The sequence below is a fragment of the Venturia canescens genome, chromosome 1 (assembly GCF_019457755.1).
Source record: "Venturia canescens isolate UGA chromosome 1, ASM1945775v1, whole genome shotgun sequence".
NCBI classification, from domain to species: Eukaryota; Metazoa; Arthropoda; class Insecta; order Hymenoptera; family Ichneumonidae; genus Venturia; species Venturia canescens.
Window position 1 is genome coordinate 5258243 of NC_057421.1, and position 16469 is coordinate 5274711.

The following is a 16469-nucleotide window of genomic DNA, read 5'->3' on the forward strand; positions in this document are numbered from 1 at the left end:
TGATATCTTTCATTAGGAAGTAAAAGTCGGTTCAATTTAGACACCCATAAAATACGATTCTTCGGGCATGATCACCTTTAAGGATATTTGGTACAGGCGATATAATGTTGCCATGCTAAACCATTCTAAAAACAAAAAATTTCAAAATGATCAGAATTTTATAAAATTTTCTGAACATATTCTTTAGTGCCAAATTTGACAATACAAATTTTTTAAGATTTTTCTTCTGTGCAGTTATCGAGTAATTGATCACTAAAGTTCATGTGTATAAGCATAGCGTTTTCATGTTATAGATATACATTCCGAGCATGAGAAATCTGCTTTAATGCGTAATTACTCGATAACTCAGCAGAAGAAAATTTTGAAAAAAATTGTGTTTTCGCACTTGATGTTGAAGAACATTATCACCAAATTTGATCAATTTCTAATTACTTAGACTTTTGTACTAAATATCCTTAACGTAAACTGCGAAAAAAAATCTTTTCTCACAATCGTTTTTCTTTGACTGAACCTGAAACTAGAACTTAGAACTTTGACAAGATCTGACGTTTCCTGTGCAAATCCTCATTCATGAAAACTCTCCTGAATTCACAATATTTTGAAGTCAGACGAAACCATAAAAGAACAAGAATATTCGAAGCTGTTTAATTTGAAAGAAATTTAAAGAAGCGTTTTTTCGCGAAAACCGTGTGAGTCTTCCAATCGTTATAGTTCTAGTGTCACGAAGGGGATCACAAAAATAGGTGCGATAGTGTAGCAACGTCAGCATAAATCATTCATACGAATCGTCGTTCGATGGAAATTTACGGTTATTCACTACTTCGGAAGACCGAAACCACGTATGAAAACCTTCAAGTTTCAAGCTTATGAAACTTCACTACTTCTAAGTGTTGAATTTCCAAATTTCACATGCTGCATAACTGTTTTTGATGGGGAGAAAATTTACTCGGAAAAATTCCCAATGAAGTGGTTTTCGGATCAGTCCCCGGTTTCATGTTTCGGAAATGTTCACCGGAGTCAATGTTTTGGCTAAGCGCCGCCACAGTCCAGAAAGATTTCGGATCCTCAGAGTTCGTTCTCAAATATGCTGGAATTCGCTGCTGATTACGATTGTCCAATGGGTTAAAAAATGAATCCCAAAGCGATATATTCGAGTCGATGAATTCCCAAAAATATCGACTTCTGCGACTCTGCAAACTCTGTTAGCTGTTTGGATCGATAGAACACTTGGAAACATTCCATCGTCATCGGTGTTTTCATTAAATGACAACGTATTTTACGGATTTTTTTTTTCCTTTGCAAAAATCTTTTCTTTGACCGATTTAAAAACGACTTCGAATCGTAATAGTTTCCTAGTAGATTATCGAAGGAATTGGAAATAAATCTATGGAGACTACGTACGAACACAGAAACACGATCTAATGAAAACACGAACATAAATCGTTGCCACGAATCGTTGTTTGATGAGAATTTATGGCTATCTAAAGAACCGAAAACACGTTCAAAGTTGTCGGTTTTGCTTCCAAAAAAATGACCGATTGTCCACGTGAATATTAAACTTTAATTGAACGATGTCAATGAAGCAAAAAGCAAAACCAAAAACGCTCGACAATGTTGAGCTGGGGTAAACAGGAATCTTATACCAAACTATGCTGTCATATAAATAGTTTTTTTCCATCATAAAAGGTAATCTATCATGCTCACAAAGTTCAGCAATCATATAAATTTTCGATAACAAAAGTATCGTTGCCTCAAAAAATGTTGGTCTTCCACCACTCTCACTCTTTCTGTGTATTTTTGACATTTCAAATTCCTTCTTCAATTCGTCTTGAACCTCGATTCCTAGGTAGGGCAGCAGGCCCATATCAGTTTCGATTTCCAGCGGTTCTATGAAGTTGCTCATTCGTTCCGGTGCTGTGACACGGGAGAGCAAACCACGAGCGACCATATTTTATTTTGAATAACCATTACTTGATCGACTATTCACGTTGATCAGCCTCGCCAGAGAGCCATAAAAGTTAAAATACAATCGAAATTGGAATCGAAGAATTTGGAAGAGACTTTTGTGGATGCAGCCACAGACAATCGACAAAGCAGCTGGTCGCACGGAAGATCATCATGCAGTGAGTTTCTCAGTTATCATAAAGTGTAGAAAAACCCTCACCATTTTCTTCATGTCACAAATCAAACTTTACCATTTGCTCAGACTCGTTTGCTCAGACTTTCGCTTAGAAAGTTCTCATCTGATTGAGGGCATTCGTAACAGAGGTGCTGACATGTGATCGATGTTTTCGGAGGCTCAATCCTTCATTGAACATTTTAGGAGAAAGGTGCATTCCTGGAATCCAAAATGCTGGAAACCAATGGTTTTGGCTCGTTGGCTGACGATGGTGGAGATCGCCATGCTCTTTTTGTGCAATGCTCCGGAATTTATAGAAGGTAGGCCCGAAACGGATGGTAGCAGTGAATCCACATTCACTGCGGGTCATTGTTGTGCAAAAAATCGGAAAATTGAAAAGTTACGATAAACTTCTTAATGATTATTTTCAAATTCGCATATATGTGCACATGGTTAACGCTGCATTAGGCTTTGCCGATTTTCTGCAGGATGATAACATTTTTTTTGATTCCAGATTTTTTAAGAAAATTCTGCTGTACTTTGTTGCAAAGTCAGAAAATCTATTGAATTGGAGACAATTCAATTTTACTGCATTGATGAAGAACCTGTTAAATTGATATTTGAACGAAGGTATTCAGCTTATTAGCATATTTGAGTGTCTTTAGGTGGGTTTAACAAATTCCACGTATTTTAATATTTCAGACAGGCATCTTGTTAAAATACTTTTTCATTTTCTCCGATTTCATCGAAAATCCAACGTAAATTCATGCCATGGATGGTTCTAAAGAGAAAAAATGCATTCATATTCAATGCAATTTTGGAAATTTCAGGGAGCCACAAAAATCTGTGCGTACTGCCCGGATACATACATACCGGTACGTAGAAAACTTTGAATACCTGTAAGGAAAATTTGTAGTTTAACCCTAGAACGCATGACTGGGGTGTGAGCACACCCCACGCGAACTTCAAACTACGCTGCCGTCCTAACAAGCGACATTATCGACTGATTATCGACGGATTTTTTTATATATAAATTCAATTGAAATTAGTTTTATCGTACATCATTCTTTTCGTTATAAAAAAACGAAGAAAATGGTGTAGGATAAAGTCAGTTTAGCATCGTAGGACCGGATTTATAAGCAGAAAAAGAGTGGGGTGCGTTCAAACCCCGGTCATGAGGTTGAGAGTATGAAAAAAGGCACATGAGGTGTAGGGTTAATAATACGAGGATCGTGATTAGAAGCAATGCCGAATTGTACTTTGTTGTTCGTGACTTCCTAAAAAAGAGGATTATGAGCTGTTGACGATTTTTATTGTATTTGTCATCGACACAAAAGTGACAATCGTCAGGTAAACGATAATTGTTCGAGCAATTTAATTTTTAGCATCTTTGATACTGAAGAACATGGACCCCAAGGTCGACCCTTGCGATAACTTTTATCGATACGCGTGTGGTGGCTTCGTTAACCGGACGATTGTATCTGATGAGGAACCGAAAGTGAACTACCAGACGATATTGGAAAAGAAAATTCGTGACTGGGTGAAATACAGACTCCAGACCGAAGTTGGATCCGACGAGCCAAGACATTTTAAGCTAGCGAAAAATTTATACAACATTTGCATGAATGAAAGTGAGTATATCATAACGTTACGAAAAAATATCTGATAGAAGTAATGATCTAACCAATTTCATGAAGTCTTGTTAAGGTCTTATATCCATTTGCAGCGGGCGAAAAAATGTGATTTTCTTGATTGTTTTTCGACAAGAAAATAAATGTTTATTGAAAAACTGTGAAGGATGTTCATTGGCACATATGTTCATGTACCTGTACAATTTTTTTCATCAAAAAATTTCTTAAAATGGCGCTACTCCCTGGCACCGTTTTTCAGCATCAACTGCGGTGGACATGATAACTAAAAAATTATTTATACGATTCATACCGAATTTATACCACTTATTTATAATAATAACAGTTTGGACCTGGACGAAGGATTTAAAAAAATTTTGATTAAAAAAAAGGCGACAGTTTTAACAAAAAATTCATTTTTTGAGGTGCTAAATTTGCGGTTTTTGTTAAAATTTCTTTTTCCAACAAAATACAAAATCCTACGTCCAGGCCCTAGCTATTATTATAATAAATAAATGGTATAAATTTGGTCCGGATCGGATTAATAGTTTTTTAGTAATCGTGTCCACCACAAAGGTATTTTTCGAAAAAGACTATTCTGAGATAATCGCGTTTAGAGATTCAAGTATTAGATTACCGCGCGCACCGGGCGGTCGGTTGAAATATATCCGTAGCTACGAATCTAAAGCTCCTATCTTTATGAATTTTGGTGAGAATATTCTACAGACATTGTACCTGAAGAATATCTAATAAAAAATGTTCGATTTTTCCGCCCATCTCAAGGGCAAGCCCGTAAAATTGATTTCTTTCTTTTGCGACGCAAACAGCGAGTCTTTTCAACGAATCGATACGTGTTTGGACAACCGGATGACTGGCAGTTGAAAATTGAAACTTACCTTCAATTTGTTGAAATAAGTATCAGTGCTGCGTAGAATATCCGTATAATTGTGCTCAAATTTTCATTATCAATTCCAAGATGAAGATGATTTAATTCTCGAAACAAAGAAACAATGAAAAAAGTTTGAAATATTTTGGAAAGAATGCAATGGCATAAGCGTGAGTCAGGATAAAGAAATAAAAACGAATTAAATCTCGTAAAAATTGTGACGAATGATTGTAATGCTCCTCTGCATCTGATCTTTAAAACCGTACCCTCAAATGTGCTGGCAGCTGCAATAGCGGCCGCAGGACTCGAGCCTCTTCGCGCCCAATTAAACAAACTCGGTGGATGGCCAGTTGTGCTCGGTGACGCATGGAACGAAAGCGAATTCAATTGGACAGACACGATTTATAAGTTTCGCGATGCTGGCTATCCCCACAACAATCTCATCCATGTAGGGTTCATCATAGATCCAAAGAACAATTCAAAATTGATCATCAACGTACGTTTCACATGTCCAAAAAATTGATATTTATCGATATAAAATAAATATCTTCAAATCCACTTCAAACGCAATTCTCTCGTTTTATAGATTGACCAAGGGACATCAGGATATTATCACGACTTCGTATTGCTGGGCTTGAAAGACGGTTTCGACAGATACAATTATATGGTGAACATGGCTGTGAAGCTTGGTGCTGATAGGACTCGTGCTGAGAAAGAAGTTTCCAATTTTGTGTCCTTCGAAATTTGGCTGGAAAACGTACGGATTTTGTATTTCCAAGTCATTCGTTTTCTCCAAATTTATGGCTCAAAGTTCCAATGTTCAATGATCCAGAACCGTTTGGTCTCAGTTTCTAATTTGGCTTATTGCGATCTTTCGGATCCGATAAAATTTAACGAGCCTATTTCAAGGTCAAAGTCAAACGGTTACCTGCGAGCAGCAAAAAAAATCTTTGAATTCCTCTTGCAATAAAACAGATCAGGCTGACAGTTGCGGAACGTAGGAACAAAACTCGACTCGACAATCTGATGAAACTGAAAAAGCTGACGGAAACCTACCCGAGCATACCGTGGCGCGAATATTTCAGAAGGTTGTTACCAGCCTCGATTACAGTTGGGGACGATGAGATCATCAATGTGAGCGCGCCCAGCTACTTCACCAAATTGGAAAATTTATTGGGCGAAACTGACAAAAGGATGCTGGCGAACTATCTCATGTGGAGAATCATCACCTATTCTAAAAGATATCTGGATGCTGGCTCGACCTTAACCGATCCTGAGTCTAGAGCGAGATCAGACCTTTGCTACGATATTGTCTTCGAACAGTTTCCACTCGTCGTCGCTGCTACGTTCGTTAGAAAATATATCTCTAAAGAAGCCAAGGAAAGAGCCATTGACATTGTGAAGGACGTAAAGAGACAGTTCGAGGTCGTTCTGAAGGACGTAAGTGTCGTTTGTTCATAGAAGTTTGAGGTATGCATCAGGACCACGTTAAGGGGGAACCATATGTCAAAAAAGAGGGATTTTTATGCAAATCGGTAGACACGTTCGAAAGTGTGTAAACTATTTTCTCGCGAAATTTTAACGGGTTCGATCATACCGCTTCTGAGAATATTGAATGAGTTTTTTACATTGGATCTTATGGAAAAGCGTGAAAAAACGGAAAAAACATTGAAAAATTGAAAAACTACGGTTAAAAAAGCAACTTTTTGATGAAACGAACACTGGTGTATGAACCAACTGTCAAGATAGCTCTCGCAAAGTTTGATGTGATTCCACCGTACCGTTTATCTTCAATGTGCGCAAGAAAATGAATAAACGAAATTTCTCCCTCTCCTTTGGCGGACACAGCTTCAAACGCGGCAATGTCGCATCGAGCAACGCACTCTCGTATAGCTGTATATGAACAGTGCGACTTGCAGCTTGCCCTCGAGCTGGAGCAGAGCAGCTAACAGTCAAAAACTGAAACCATAACCTTGCATCGCTGCTGTTTAAAGCAAATGTTGGATATTTTGAAATATAAAACAAGAAGCTTTTTTTCCCCAAAGTTAGGAACGATGGTTGAAATAGTTATTTTTTCATCTAAAAGTACACAATTATCTTTTTTTCATGTAAATTGAAAAGCACAAACTAAATTCACGTGCGGTTGGTAAAACGAGAGGTTTTCCATGTTAAAGCATAGGAATACCGCTCTCACCGCCTGCCTCGCAAAAGAGTTCTACCTTAAATCCACCTGAATGATCAAATTATTACCCCAAAACATTTTCATTTCACGAAACAAGCGAGAAGATGACTTTTTTTTACGATCAACGAGTTTAATCTCTTGAACGAATTTCTTTTTCAATCACGTCATTGGACAGATTGCCTGGATGGATGAGAGAGCACGAAGAAGAGCGTTGAAGAAAGTTGAAGACACGGCCTTGTACGTTGGCTATCCTGACGAGCTACTGGACGACGAAAAGCTCGGAAAGTACTACGAAAAGCTCAAGTTCCCCGGTGACGATTATCTCGAGAGTGTATTGAGTGTACGGAAATTCAGTATTGACTCAATCTTGGGCAAACTGCGCGAGCCTGTCAATGGAACTCGATGGACACATCCTGAAAGATCTCTGTGGGTAGATCCTCTTTATCTGCCTGAGGAAAATAGCCTTCGTAAGTATATCGAGCGATAAATGGAAATCCCGGAAAAGAAGAATCGATGGTCAAGCCCCTCGTGACTCCTTTTTTTATACTGTGCACAGTTATTCCGGCTGGTATTCTGCAAGGCGTTTTCTTTGAGAAGAATCAACCAAATTATATGAACTACGGTGCCATTGGATTTGTTGCTGGTTCTGGAATGTCTCAGGCCTTTGATACCACGGGCAAGCAATTCAACGAACGTAAAAACAGTGCTGACTGGTGGTCACCTGAAACTGAAGAACGTTATCGTCAAAGTGTACAATGTCTTACTGAGCAGTATGGAAACTACACTCTTTCAGATGTTGGCATAAACGTGAGTTTTTTCTTTATTCCAATTGGAGGATTGCATCGATGAGTTTATGAGTTATAGATTCATGATAATGTTTAAATCGTTGGGGAAATTCCTTTAAGGTAGATCATGTCCGTAGGATCGTATTTTATGGGTGTCTTAATTGGGTCGATTTTTACTTCATAATTAAAGATATTATCACTTTAAATTAATATCAGAGTTATTGATTCGAAATTGTAAATACATTTCTTCAACTTATCTTTTGGTGAATGAAAATACGCTGTGTGAGCACTATACTTTCCGTTGTATGGTGTGAGCACTGTGTATTTTAGGGAACAGTCGAGTTTACAATGTTTTCTAGGCTTCCAAAAAACCTGAAAAAATTCTGGTCACATATTGGAGTATCTACTGCATGGCCCAGCAGATACTGTGACGGGGTTTTTCGTCACTGGTGGCTGAAATGGTTAGAAATAAAAGGGGGATAAAAATTAAATAAATAATAAGCCAAAATTTAATAGACGAAAGTGATAAAAAAAAAAAAAAATGGGCTTTATTTCACCAAATGTTCGGTTTGGGCGCCAGTTAGTTTTTATAACAAAAAGTAACAAAAATAAATTAGATCAATCTATTTGGATCTTTAATGGTAACAACAGGGGACTCAATTAATCCATGGAATGCGGGGAAAATATACAGAACAGGGCTAGCTCGGGAAAAGAAAAAGAAAACGGGGGAAAATGGCTCAACGCTTTTGAGACTCAATATCTTCGGGTCGACGAGCACCTGTCGCTCAGGCGTCTCACATATATCCGTGAGGTTGCAAAAGAAAAAAAAAACAATTATAATAATGATTCGACAAAGTACGATGCGCGAATCGACGACAAAACCGGTGGGCGAGGGGCGAAGGGTGGGTGGCCGGCGGGGGGGGGGGGGGGTAAATCACTCTAAAAAGTGGCTTAAAATTAGCAGGACAGCACTAACTCGCATTTAACGCAAAAAGAACAATTTGGAACAAGGGGAGAATCGATCAGGAGCCAGAAGGGCTCGGGGAAAATTCGACCATGAAAAAGGTGGCCGGCGAAATTAAGACACGAGCCCCGACGAAAAATGGCGAAACGACCACGTGTTTTTCGTCGCGGCGTTTGGAGAGTGAAAACGACTTACTTGGCGTTGATATTATGCGTCGTACGATTTCTCGCGCTCAAAATTACTTCGATGGTCTCCATAATCAAGCCGGTGGTCGCTGAAATACAATAACTGGGGAAAGAACCTTGCGCGCGCCGAGGATCATTCAATCGGACTTCTTTATCTCGCGCAGAAGTAGCGACTCGGCGACGAGGGAGGGTGAGGAGGGAAAAGGGCTAACGACGAGCGCTATCGATTGGCGATTAATGGCTTGACGGGGCGGCGCTGTTATCAACCGACTCGATCGATGGCGCCGCCTGGACGAAGTTCGGCCTTGCGCGCGAATTTTCGGTTGACTAATTCGCGATAACAGCGGGGCTGATGCTTACCGGCCGGAGTTAACTCTTCTATAGCTCGGAACCTCGACGCCAGGGAACTCGTGCGATCATTTTCTTGAGTTGGAGACAATTCCTTCTCCAGAAGACGTTCGATGATGTTGATCGGTCCCATGACTCGGTTCGGATAGCCTTTATGCGATGCTTTAGCCTCGTGGGGATTAGGGAAGGGACTTCTTATAAGTGGGAGGGAATTACTTGGGACGGGACTCGACGGGGGTTCTCGTTCAGGGGCAAAGGGGAATTGTAGTCCGGTGAATTTAACGTGTAGATGAATGCGAGCGGGTGCCAAAACGGCCGAAGAACTTATGACTAGTAACAATGGCGATACAGAAAAATGAATAATTGAAATAACAGAAGAAAATGGTATAGTTCGTAAATAGTTAAAAATATGAGAAAAATATAGCGATTTTTGGACGCTTCAAAAGTGAGTGAGCGGTGTTGTGGATTCTACCATGACGCAGGGCGTTCTCTGCCACAACGTCACAATACCAAACCCTAAAATTTAAAACCGTTTTTTTAAATTTAAAGTTTTTGTTTCGCATTAGAGAATCGCATTAGAGAACGCAAAGGGAAAAGATAACGGGAAATGAATCAAGAAAAAGATATTAATAAAAAGACAGGAATGGCCCGAGCCAAGAAGAAAAAAGTCGAGTTAAGCAAATACGAGGTTATGCGAGTACTCATTACCAATTTCATTCAATCTTTAAGATAATATATCGTCATTATTTGTCAGACAATCGTCTCGAATTTTTCCCCAGGCTTTCATTATATACTCCATTGTTATTGTGTATTTTTTCATAAATTTCGTACGAAGCGTTCATTCGTTATATGGAAAGATAAAAAACAAGTTTTTACGTATAGTTCCTATTACCCTGTGCATTTTTCTACATATTCAAACACGTTTATATCAATAACGAATAAAACGAACCCTAATCTGATAGGAGTGTCAGTTGACTACCAATTGAAACTCTATGTGAATTTCCAGAATTTCTTAAGAAAATCGTTTCGTTCATGAACTACCGTAAAAATGTCGTTACAAGATATTACCGAAATTTTTTCATTTCAGTCAACCTACAATCATCTAATCTCTTGTTTTGTCTCGCAGCTGGACGGTGTCAGCACGCTGAATGAAAACATTGCGAACAACGGAGGTATCAGAATCGCGTATTTAGCGTACAAAAGTTGGATCGCCAGAAACAAAGCGGAAGCTCGGTTGCCCGGAATCGATCGGACTCCGGAGCAGATGTTCTGGCTAAGTGCTGCGAACGCCTGGTGCGCAAAGCATACAGAACATGGTCTCATTTCGGCAACGATCGGGAACATACACGGTCCAGAAGAATTTCGGATCATCGGAGCGTTCTCAAATATGCCTGAGTTCGCCGATGATTACCAATGTCCAGTGGGCTCAAAAATGAATCCTGAAAAAAAATGTTCGGTTTGGTGAACATTCCGCGAGATCTTCTGACCCTCGAATTCAACAATTGTGTAAAATATTTTTGATTAATAAAACACATTAAGGAAGTTGAGGCATTAGAATGAAAATGATGTCATCGCTTTTAAACCGAGTGCATCTTATAAAGTGAAGTGTAAAAAAAAATCAGTTAAATTTTCAGACAGTTTAGGAGCGTCGTTGCTGAGAAAAATCAATAACAATTTGAGCCGAATAACATGTAATCTTATGGAAGTCAAGACACATTCAGTGATATCTCCGTTAAAAATGATGCTAAAAATATGAAATTTTTTGGGCAACATGAACGAGGCTTGCTGAATAATGTCAATTTTTTTCAGATTTATTAGGAGATTTGCTGAGATTATATTAATAATAATCTGTTTCCCGTGCAGTTTTTTGAGGCTAGGATCGTCACCGTTCGTGTTTTCGACTGAGCTTTCACCACTTTTTCGTCTTTGTTTCCCCAACTTGTCTTTAAAGTATATGCAACATTGCCAAACTGTAAACTGGCCTAACTTTTGAAAGGTACAGGTCATAACTTTTGGATAAAAAAAATGACTGTACAGCCTCAACTTCCTTAAGAAATGCTATCGCTTTCGATATTTTTCTTTTCGTTTCAACGTACCCGAGAAGAAAAAGGTTTTGTTAAAACTGTTTCCATTCGGTTGGTTCCTTTGCCATTCGAAATGACTCACGACGTAACCTTCTCCGAAAGAATCTCTCTTTACGAAACTCTTCTCAAACACTATATCCTTATATTTTTTATGCAAGAGAAATCTCGTATAAAAATGTTTAATATAATAGTAAGTTTCGACATATGAAAATAAGAAATTATATTCTGGTATAAAATACAGTTCGAATATCTCAAAAAGTTCAAGAACAAGAAAACCATCATTCCATAGACAGTTTGAGAGTAAAGTCAAAATTTGTGTTGGTCAAAAATATCACGAAACAATAAGTGTTTCTCATTGTAATAGACGCTGAGAGTCCGAAGTTGGTGGATGAATGTACTCGAAAACACTGCTGAAAAAAATGTTCAATTTTATCAAAAAGAATATAATCAAAATAACAATGAGAGATTTTTATTAGCACACATTGCGCAAGAAAATTGAGGAGATTAACAATTCGAGTTGCACGATACAGTGATGCGATAGGTTAATACTTATTCTCAACGTTGTCGATCGAAAATCGGTTTAAGAAGTGCTCCGGTGAAAATTTTCGATCGCTTTTTCTTACAAAATATAAAGCGTCGGGTTACAGGGACCTCGATTAAAGAGAAATGCCATCGAAATTTTCAAGTTATTCTCGAATTTCTTTTCAGGGGAAAATTTAATTAGGATTTTTGTAACTTTAAGTCGGTTATACGATGGGTCTTCAGTGTGTGATCATGTACGACTAACTAAACATATAAAGTTTCAATAACCGAGGTCGAAGTGTACATTTTACAGTGTTTTTTTTCAGTGAAAATTTAGTAGAATTAAAAAATTTTTGAATGTTTGATTCGCTGCATTCTTTTTCATTCAGAATGAGTTTTTTGGATATCGATAGTTTTAAAAGACGCTCAATGGGGCATTACGTTGGAAATTTGTGCAAACTGTACCAAACGACCATTCAGTAAAATCAAAGCTCTAATTCTTTTTGGAATTTTTGTTGCATTTACGGGCACAAAAACACAAGAATCGCTCCAACCCAATAGTTTGAGAAAATAGTTTCAAAAAGTACACTACACAGTTGAAAATGCGAAAACTCAACGAGTTTTAAGCAATTCTAGAACAATGGAGCGCACCTTCGACTTTCCTTTGACACCGATTGCTCTCCGGCTCTTCGTAGGGAAAGTTTGCAAATGGTTTTTCTTCCATTTTGAAATTGAAAAGGGACGCGCCCAAATATTTTTCCTCAACCTACGTTTTCTCCCGACGTATAATTCAATGAGAAAACTTACGAAAGCGCATGTTGATCCAACCCCAAAAATAAAAAACGCAAAATCCAAGTCGGGGAGGAATAAAATCCTGAAGCCTTCGTGACTACCTGCATTTTCATTCGACTCTAAAGTACGATGATGTTCTGCATAAGATCTTTCATAATTATATTGACAAAGACCGGACTCTAGACAATGGGAAAGGTGCCGATTGAATCTTTCTTCCAAGGGCCAGTCTTTCTTGAGTAAAAGAGTTTTATAAACCTCGAGAACTGGATGCTTAGACATGTGCAGTTTCGCTCTTGCAGTATCGTGGATCAGCCATTCTCGAGTCGCTACACAAGCAATCGATGAATCTTGCAATACATAATCCGTACACTTTTTTGAATAGAAATCAATCCCCACGAAGCGTCCTTCGAAAGCTGGGTCGTTAAAAAAAATGCTATCATTAGCCCATACGTAAATAGTGTAATCGGAGTTCCTGAGATCGGCTCCATTATTGACATTTGGGAGACGAACATGCTTCGTTAACAGAGCAGCAAGTTGTCCTTGATAAAGAGCTTGAATAACTACGACGAAGCAAAACAAACAGCCTAGATAGATTCTTGGGCCAAAGTTATTTGGCAATTTGGTCAAACAAGAGTTGCAAATCATGCGAATAGTATTTAGTATTGCAATCATAAACGGTTGACGCAGGGCAAATGTGAAAAAAATGACATTAACTATGATGACGATGCACACGCCAATTCTCGAGGGTCCATCGATTGCAGACATAATTTTTTGCCATTGGGAAGGATAGGGCGTGTATAGATTCATTCGTCGGATGTAACACAAATTTGAGCGTTATATTCATGTACCGGGACATTATTTGCAGGAATATATCGGTATGTTCGTACGGAGAGATTCGACCGTTTTTCGTCGAATTCAAAAAAACATCCGATTCCGACACTGTCATGCGAGCTTCATATTTACCAGCTTCTTTAGTCGGGTCGAAATCGATGTTTTCACATTTATTCAGACGTTCGTGATATTTTTGAACGAGTAGAGCCCACGGATGCTCGTTTACGCCTTTATACGTTCGCTCTAATTTCCATGGGCTCGGCGCATAGTCGGTGTAAGGATTGAATGTATAAATCAACGATTCGTCGGCACCCTGGTTGCAAATGAACTTCGCACCGAGGATATCCATTCTCCACGCTGTCCACAGAAATCCGAACGTTCCCGAGCACCCAGTTTCTTTGGCGGATGAGTCCAATATATAAAACTGAGCCATGTGATTCCACCAGCGTGAATTTCTGAGATCAACGAGAATCCGCTCAAGTTCTAGCGGCGACGGCGCCGTAATAACGAAAACGTGCAGTTTGTGACGAGACCATTTCGAAACCGCATCCGTTTCAACTGGTCTTTCATCGTTGTCAATCAGAACTGTGGCAATCGGTTCGCCTGTCGAAAGAGTGGCGAAGAAAGAATCGGGTACGTCTCCGACTATCCCAACCTCTTTCACCTTTTCGACGTAGCATGATTTCATTATATTTGCCTGAAAATAAGGTACGAAAATGTAGCCATAGTATAATCTAAGTACGCCAGATTAACTGTGTTCTGATGTTACTCAAAAAGTCTGATGAATTTTAAATGGGTCGGGCATTAACAAGGTGAAAGTTTGCTTCGTGATTGCTAACAATAGTAGTCCTTATCAGAGGAAAAGATAAAAGTGTAGATTTTTACCTTAGTTAATGATTCAAATGGTTAAACATTAAAATGCATGCTATGGCTGAATATTGGAAAATAAAAATTCAGTAAAAACTTTAGTTCCAATATTGAGGGGTGAGTGCGGTTCAAAAATAGTTTGCATTCAGAAATTCAAAATCATAAAGAAAAATTAAAATAACGGTTGTTGTCCATCGCCCTGTGGAATGTGTTTCTCCCTTAAATTCAGAAATTTCAGTTGATTCGAGCATATGAGATTTATCCCATAAACTTGAATAACTGATTCGCTTACTCAAGGACTCGGGTCACCCTAGAGTTTTTTAAAAATCCTTTTTTTTATTCCAAATCGTTCCTTAAGACCTTAAAAATGATGTCTCAAAGTATTATGACCCGGCGATACCTTTCGACACTCGTTTTTTGAATTTCAGTCACATATAATATTTGTACTATATAATTATTTCAACCTGCCCTGTTTCCCTAATTACCTGCTTTCTAGCGCTCACAATGTGAACCGCGCGCGCGCGCGTGTGTGTCGACAAACAGCGCATGAAGGTTGCAAAGAGATCGCAATCGGACGGGGTAAAAGATGCGAGAATCGCTGCAAAGTCGGGAAGAAAAAAATCGGGCCAATTTTGTGTTGCAGAAATCGCAGATTAGAGGCATAGCAAAATTCAATTCTCAAAACTTTAAACGCGTTCATCTCGAAACTGCATTTTTTCAGTTGGCCAAACTCATAATTCGAGGTAAATTTGACGATTTTTTAGGAAAATTTGGTATGGCCAAATGGCGCACTTTAGAAGTGTCGTTGGGAACAAATCAATATATCGGTAAAATCCTACGTACTTCCATAGAAGTTAAAGAAATTCATTAATTTTATGTGCTTCGAAGTTTACGGGAACTGTACTCCGGCCGTGGATCCAAAAAAAAGGGAAACATCTTCGCAAAAACGCTGCACTCCCACCATTTGGAAATGGATAGATTTATAAAAATTTACTTACCTATAATTAAACTGACAAGAATACACATAATAAAACCACGCTTTTGTAATTTCGGTTAGAAGCGATCTCCAAAAAATCTGTTTTTTTTACGGTCTCCAGAGTGGCCTAAGGCCTTAATGACGAAAAAAATGAAACGAAAAAAACTGAATAAACTTCTAACAACTTATTATTCGAGAATTTTGAGTATCAATCATTATAGTATTTGGCATTTTCGAGATCGAGAATCAGCTCATCGGTCACGATGATCGTTAAACGGAAATCTCAATCTTTCATTCATCGATCCAAATAGTTATCACAAAAAAAATATTAATAAACATAAAAAAAAAAACACTGACTATTGATCAAGGATCGCGCCTACGCTGAAGCTCTCTTCCTCTCCACACATCACCCGAATTTCTTAAGCAACTGAATTCAACTTACCGTTACTGCGGCGAGATCTGGAGATTGTTGCACCACCGGCATCAACTTTCCCCAACCCGGAATGACTCCAAGTGCATCCAGTAATAATAAAACAATCGCACCATTAAATTGCTTCATTCTTCCAGCAACTAACGACGACGATACTTCCACTTGATTGTTGGAAACAAAATCGTGAATGATTTAGAACGATTCTCCCTTATAAAGACTTGACTTTTATGACAATTGAAGGAACCGTTCTCGATGACGGGCAGGAGCGCACAATAAAAACTACTTTTTTCAAGAAATCCCGCCGCGGTGTGTTTGAAACTGCAATCCTTTAATTCATTGCTAATAGAGTTGCGTGTCACTCTGGGTAATATTGTTACACGTAGAATCCATTTGGTAAAAGTCGATCAATGTTTTAAGAATTTTGCAAATAAATATTACGACGCCAATCGACTTTGTCCCCCGCATGAAACGACTCATTTGCCATGCTCAGTAATTAATAGATATCACGGAATAGCATTTTACGTATTTTACTTGTAGCTGATACGATCGGTAAAAAAGTCTTTCCATCGTATTTATCGGTGAGGTTTAATGCACAGAAAAAACAGGCAACAGTGTCGTTGATAATACAAGCATAAAATAATCCATGAACCACTTTACATCGATTGAATACCCAACATGTGAGTCGGCCTTTTAATATCTTCTAACCCTGTTGAATAAAGTTTCATGGAGATATCGATGGATAGTAGAGAAACTTTCTGGAAGTTCCTAATTCATATGAAATTGAACATGTAATATAGATTATTTGACGTGTAAAACATTGTGCAATTAGTTTCGTTACGATCGGTTGAGTGCTTCTATATGAAACACTCT

General features: G+C 38.5%; 2 protein-coding genes across 2 annotated transcripts; one reads left to right on the top strand and one right to left on the bottom strand.

Annotated features, from left to right (window-relative positions):
- The first annotated feature begins 2871 nt into the window (after nt 1–2871).
- On the top strand, nt 2872–10678 carry LOC122408129 (neprilysin-2-like). Its single transcript, XM_043414749.1, has 8 exons — nt 2872–2994; nt 3505–3750; nt 4918–5129; nt 5220–5390; nt 5609–6073; nt 6991–7282; nt 7372–7622; nt 10224–10678. The coding sequence occupies exons 1-8, from the start codon at nt 2886–2888 to the stop codon at nt 10560–10562; spliced, it is 2085 nt and encodes a 694-aa protein (XP_043270684.1). The 5' UTR covers nt 2872–2885; the 3' UTR covers nt 10563–10678.
- Nucleotides 10679–11634: 956 nt separating this feature from the next.
- Nucleotides 11635–15940, bottom strand: LOC122407439 (uncharacterized). The gene is made up of 2 exons (XM_043413646.1): nt 15612–15940; nt 11635–14023 (listed from the first exon to the last, which is right to left on the bottom strand). Exons 1-2 carry the CDS (start codon nt 15726–15728, stop codon nt 13205–13207), a joined length of 936 nt encoding a protein of 311 aa, XP_043269581.1. The 5' UTR covers nt 15729–15940; the 3' UTR covers nt 11635–13204.
- Nucleotides 15941–16469: the final 529 nt, after the last annotated feature.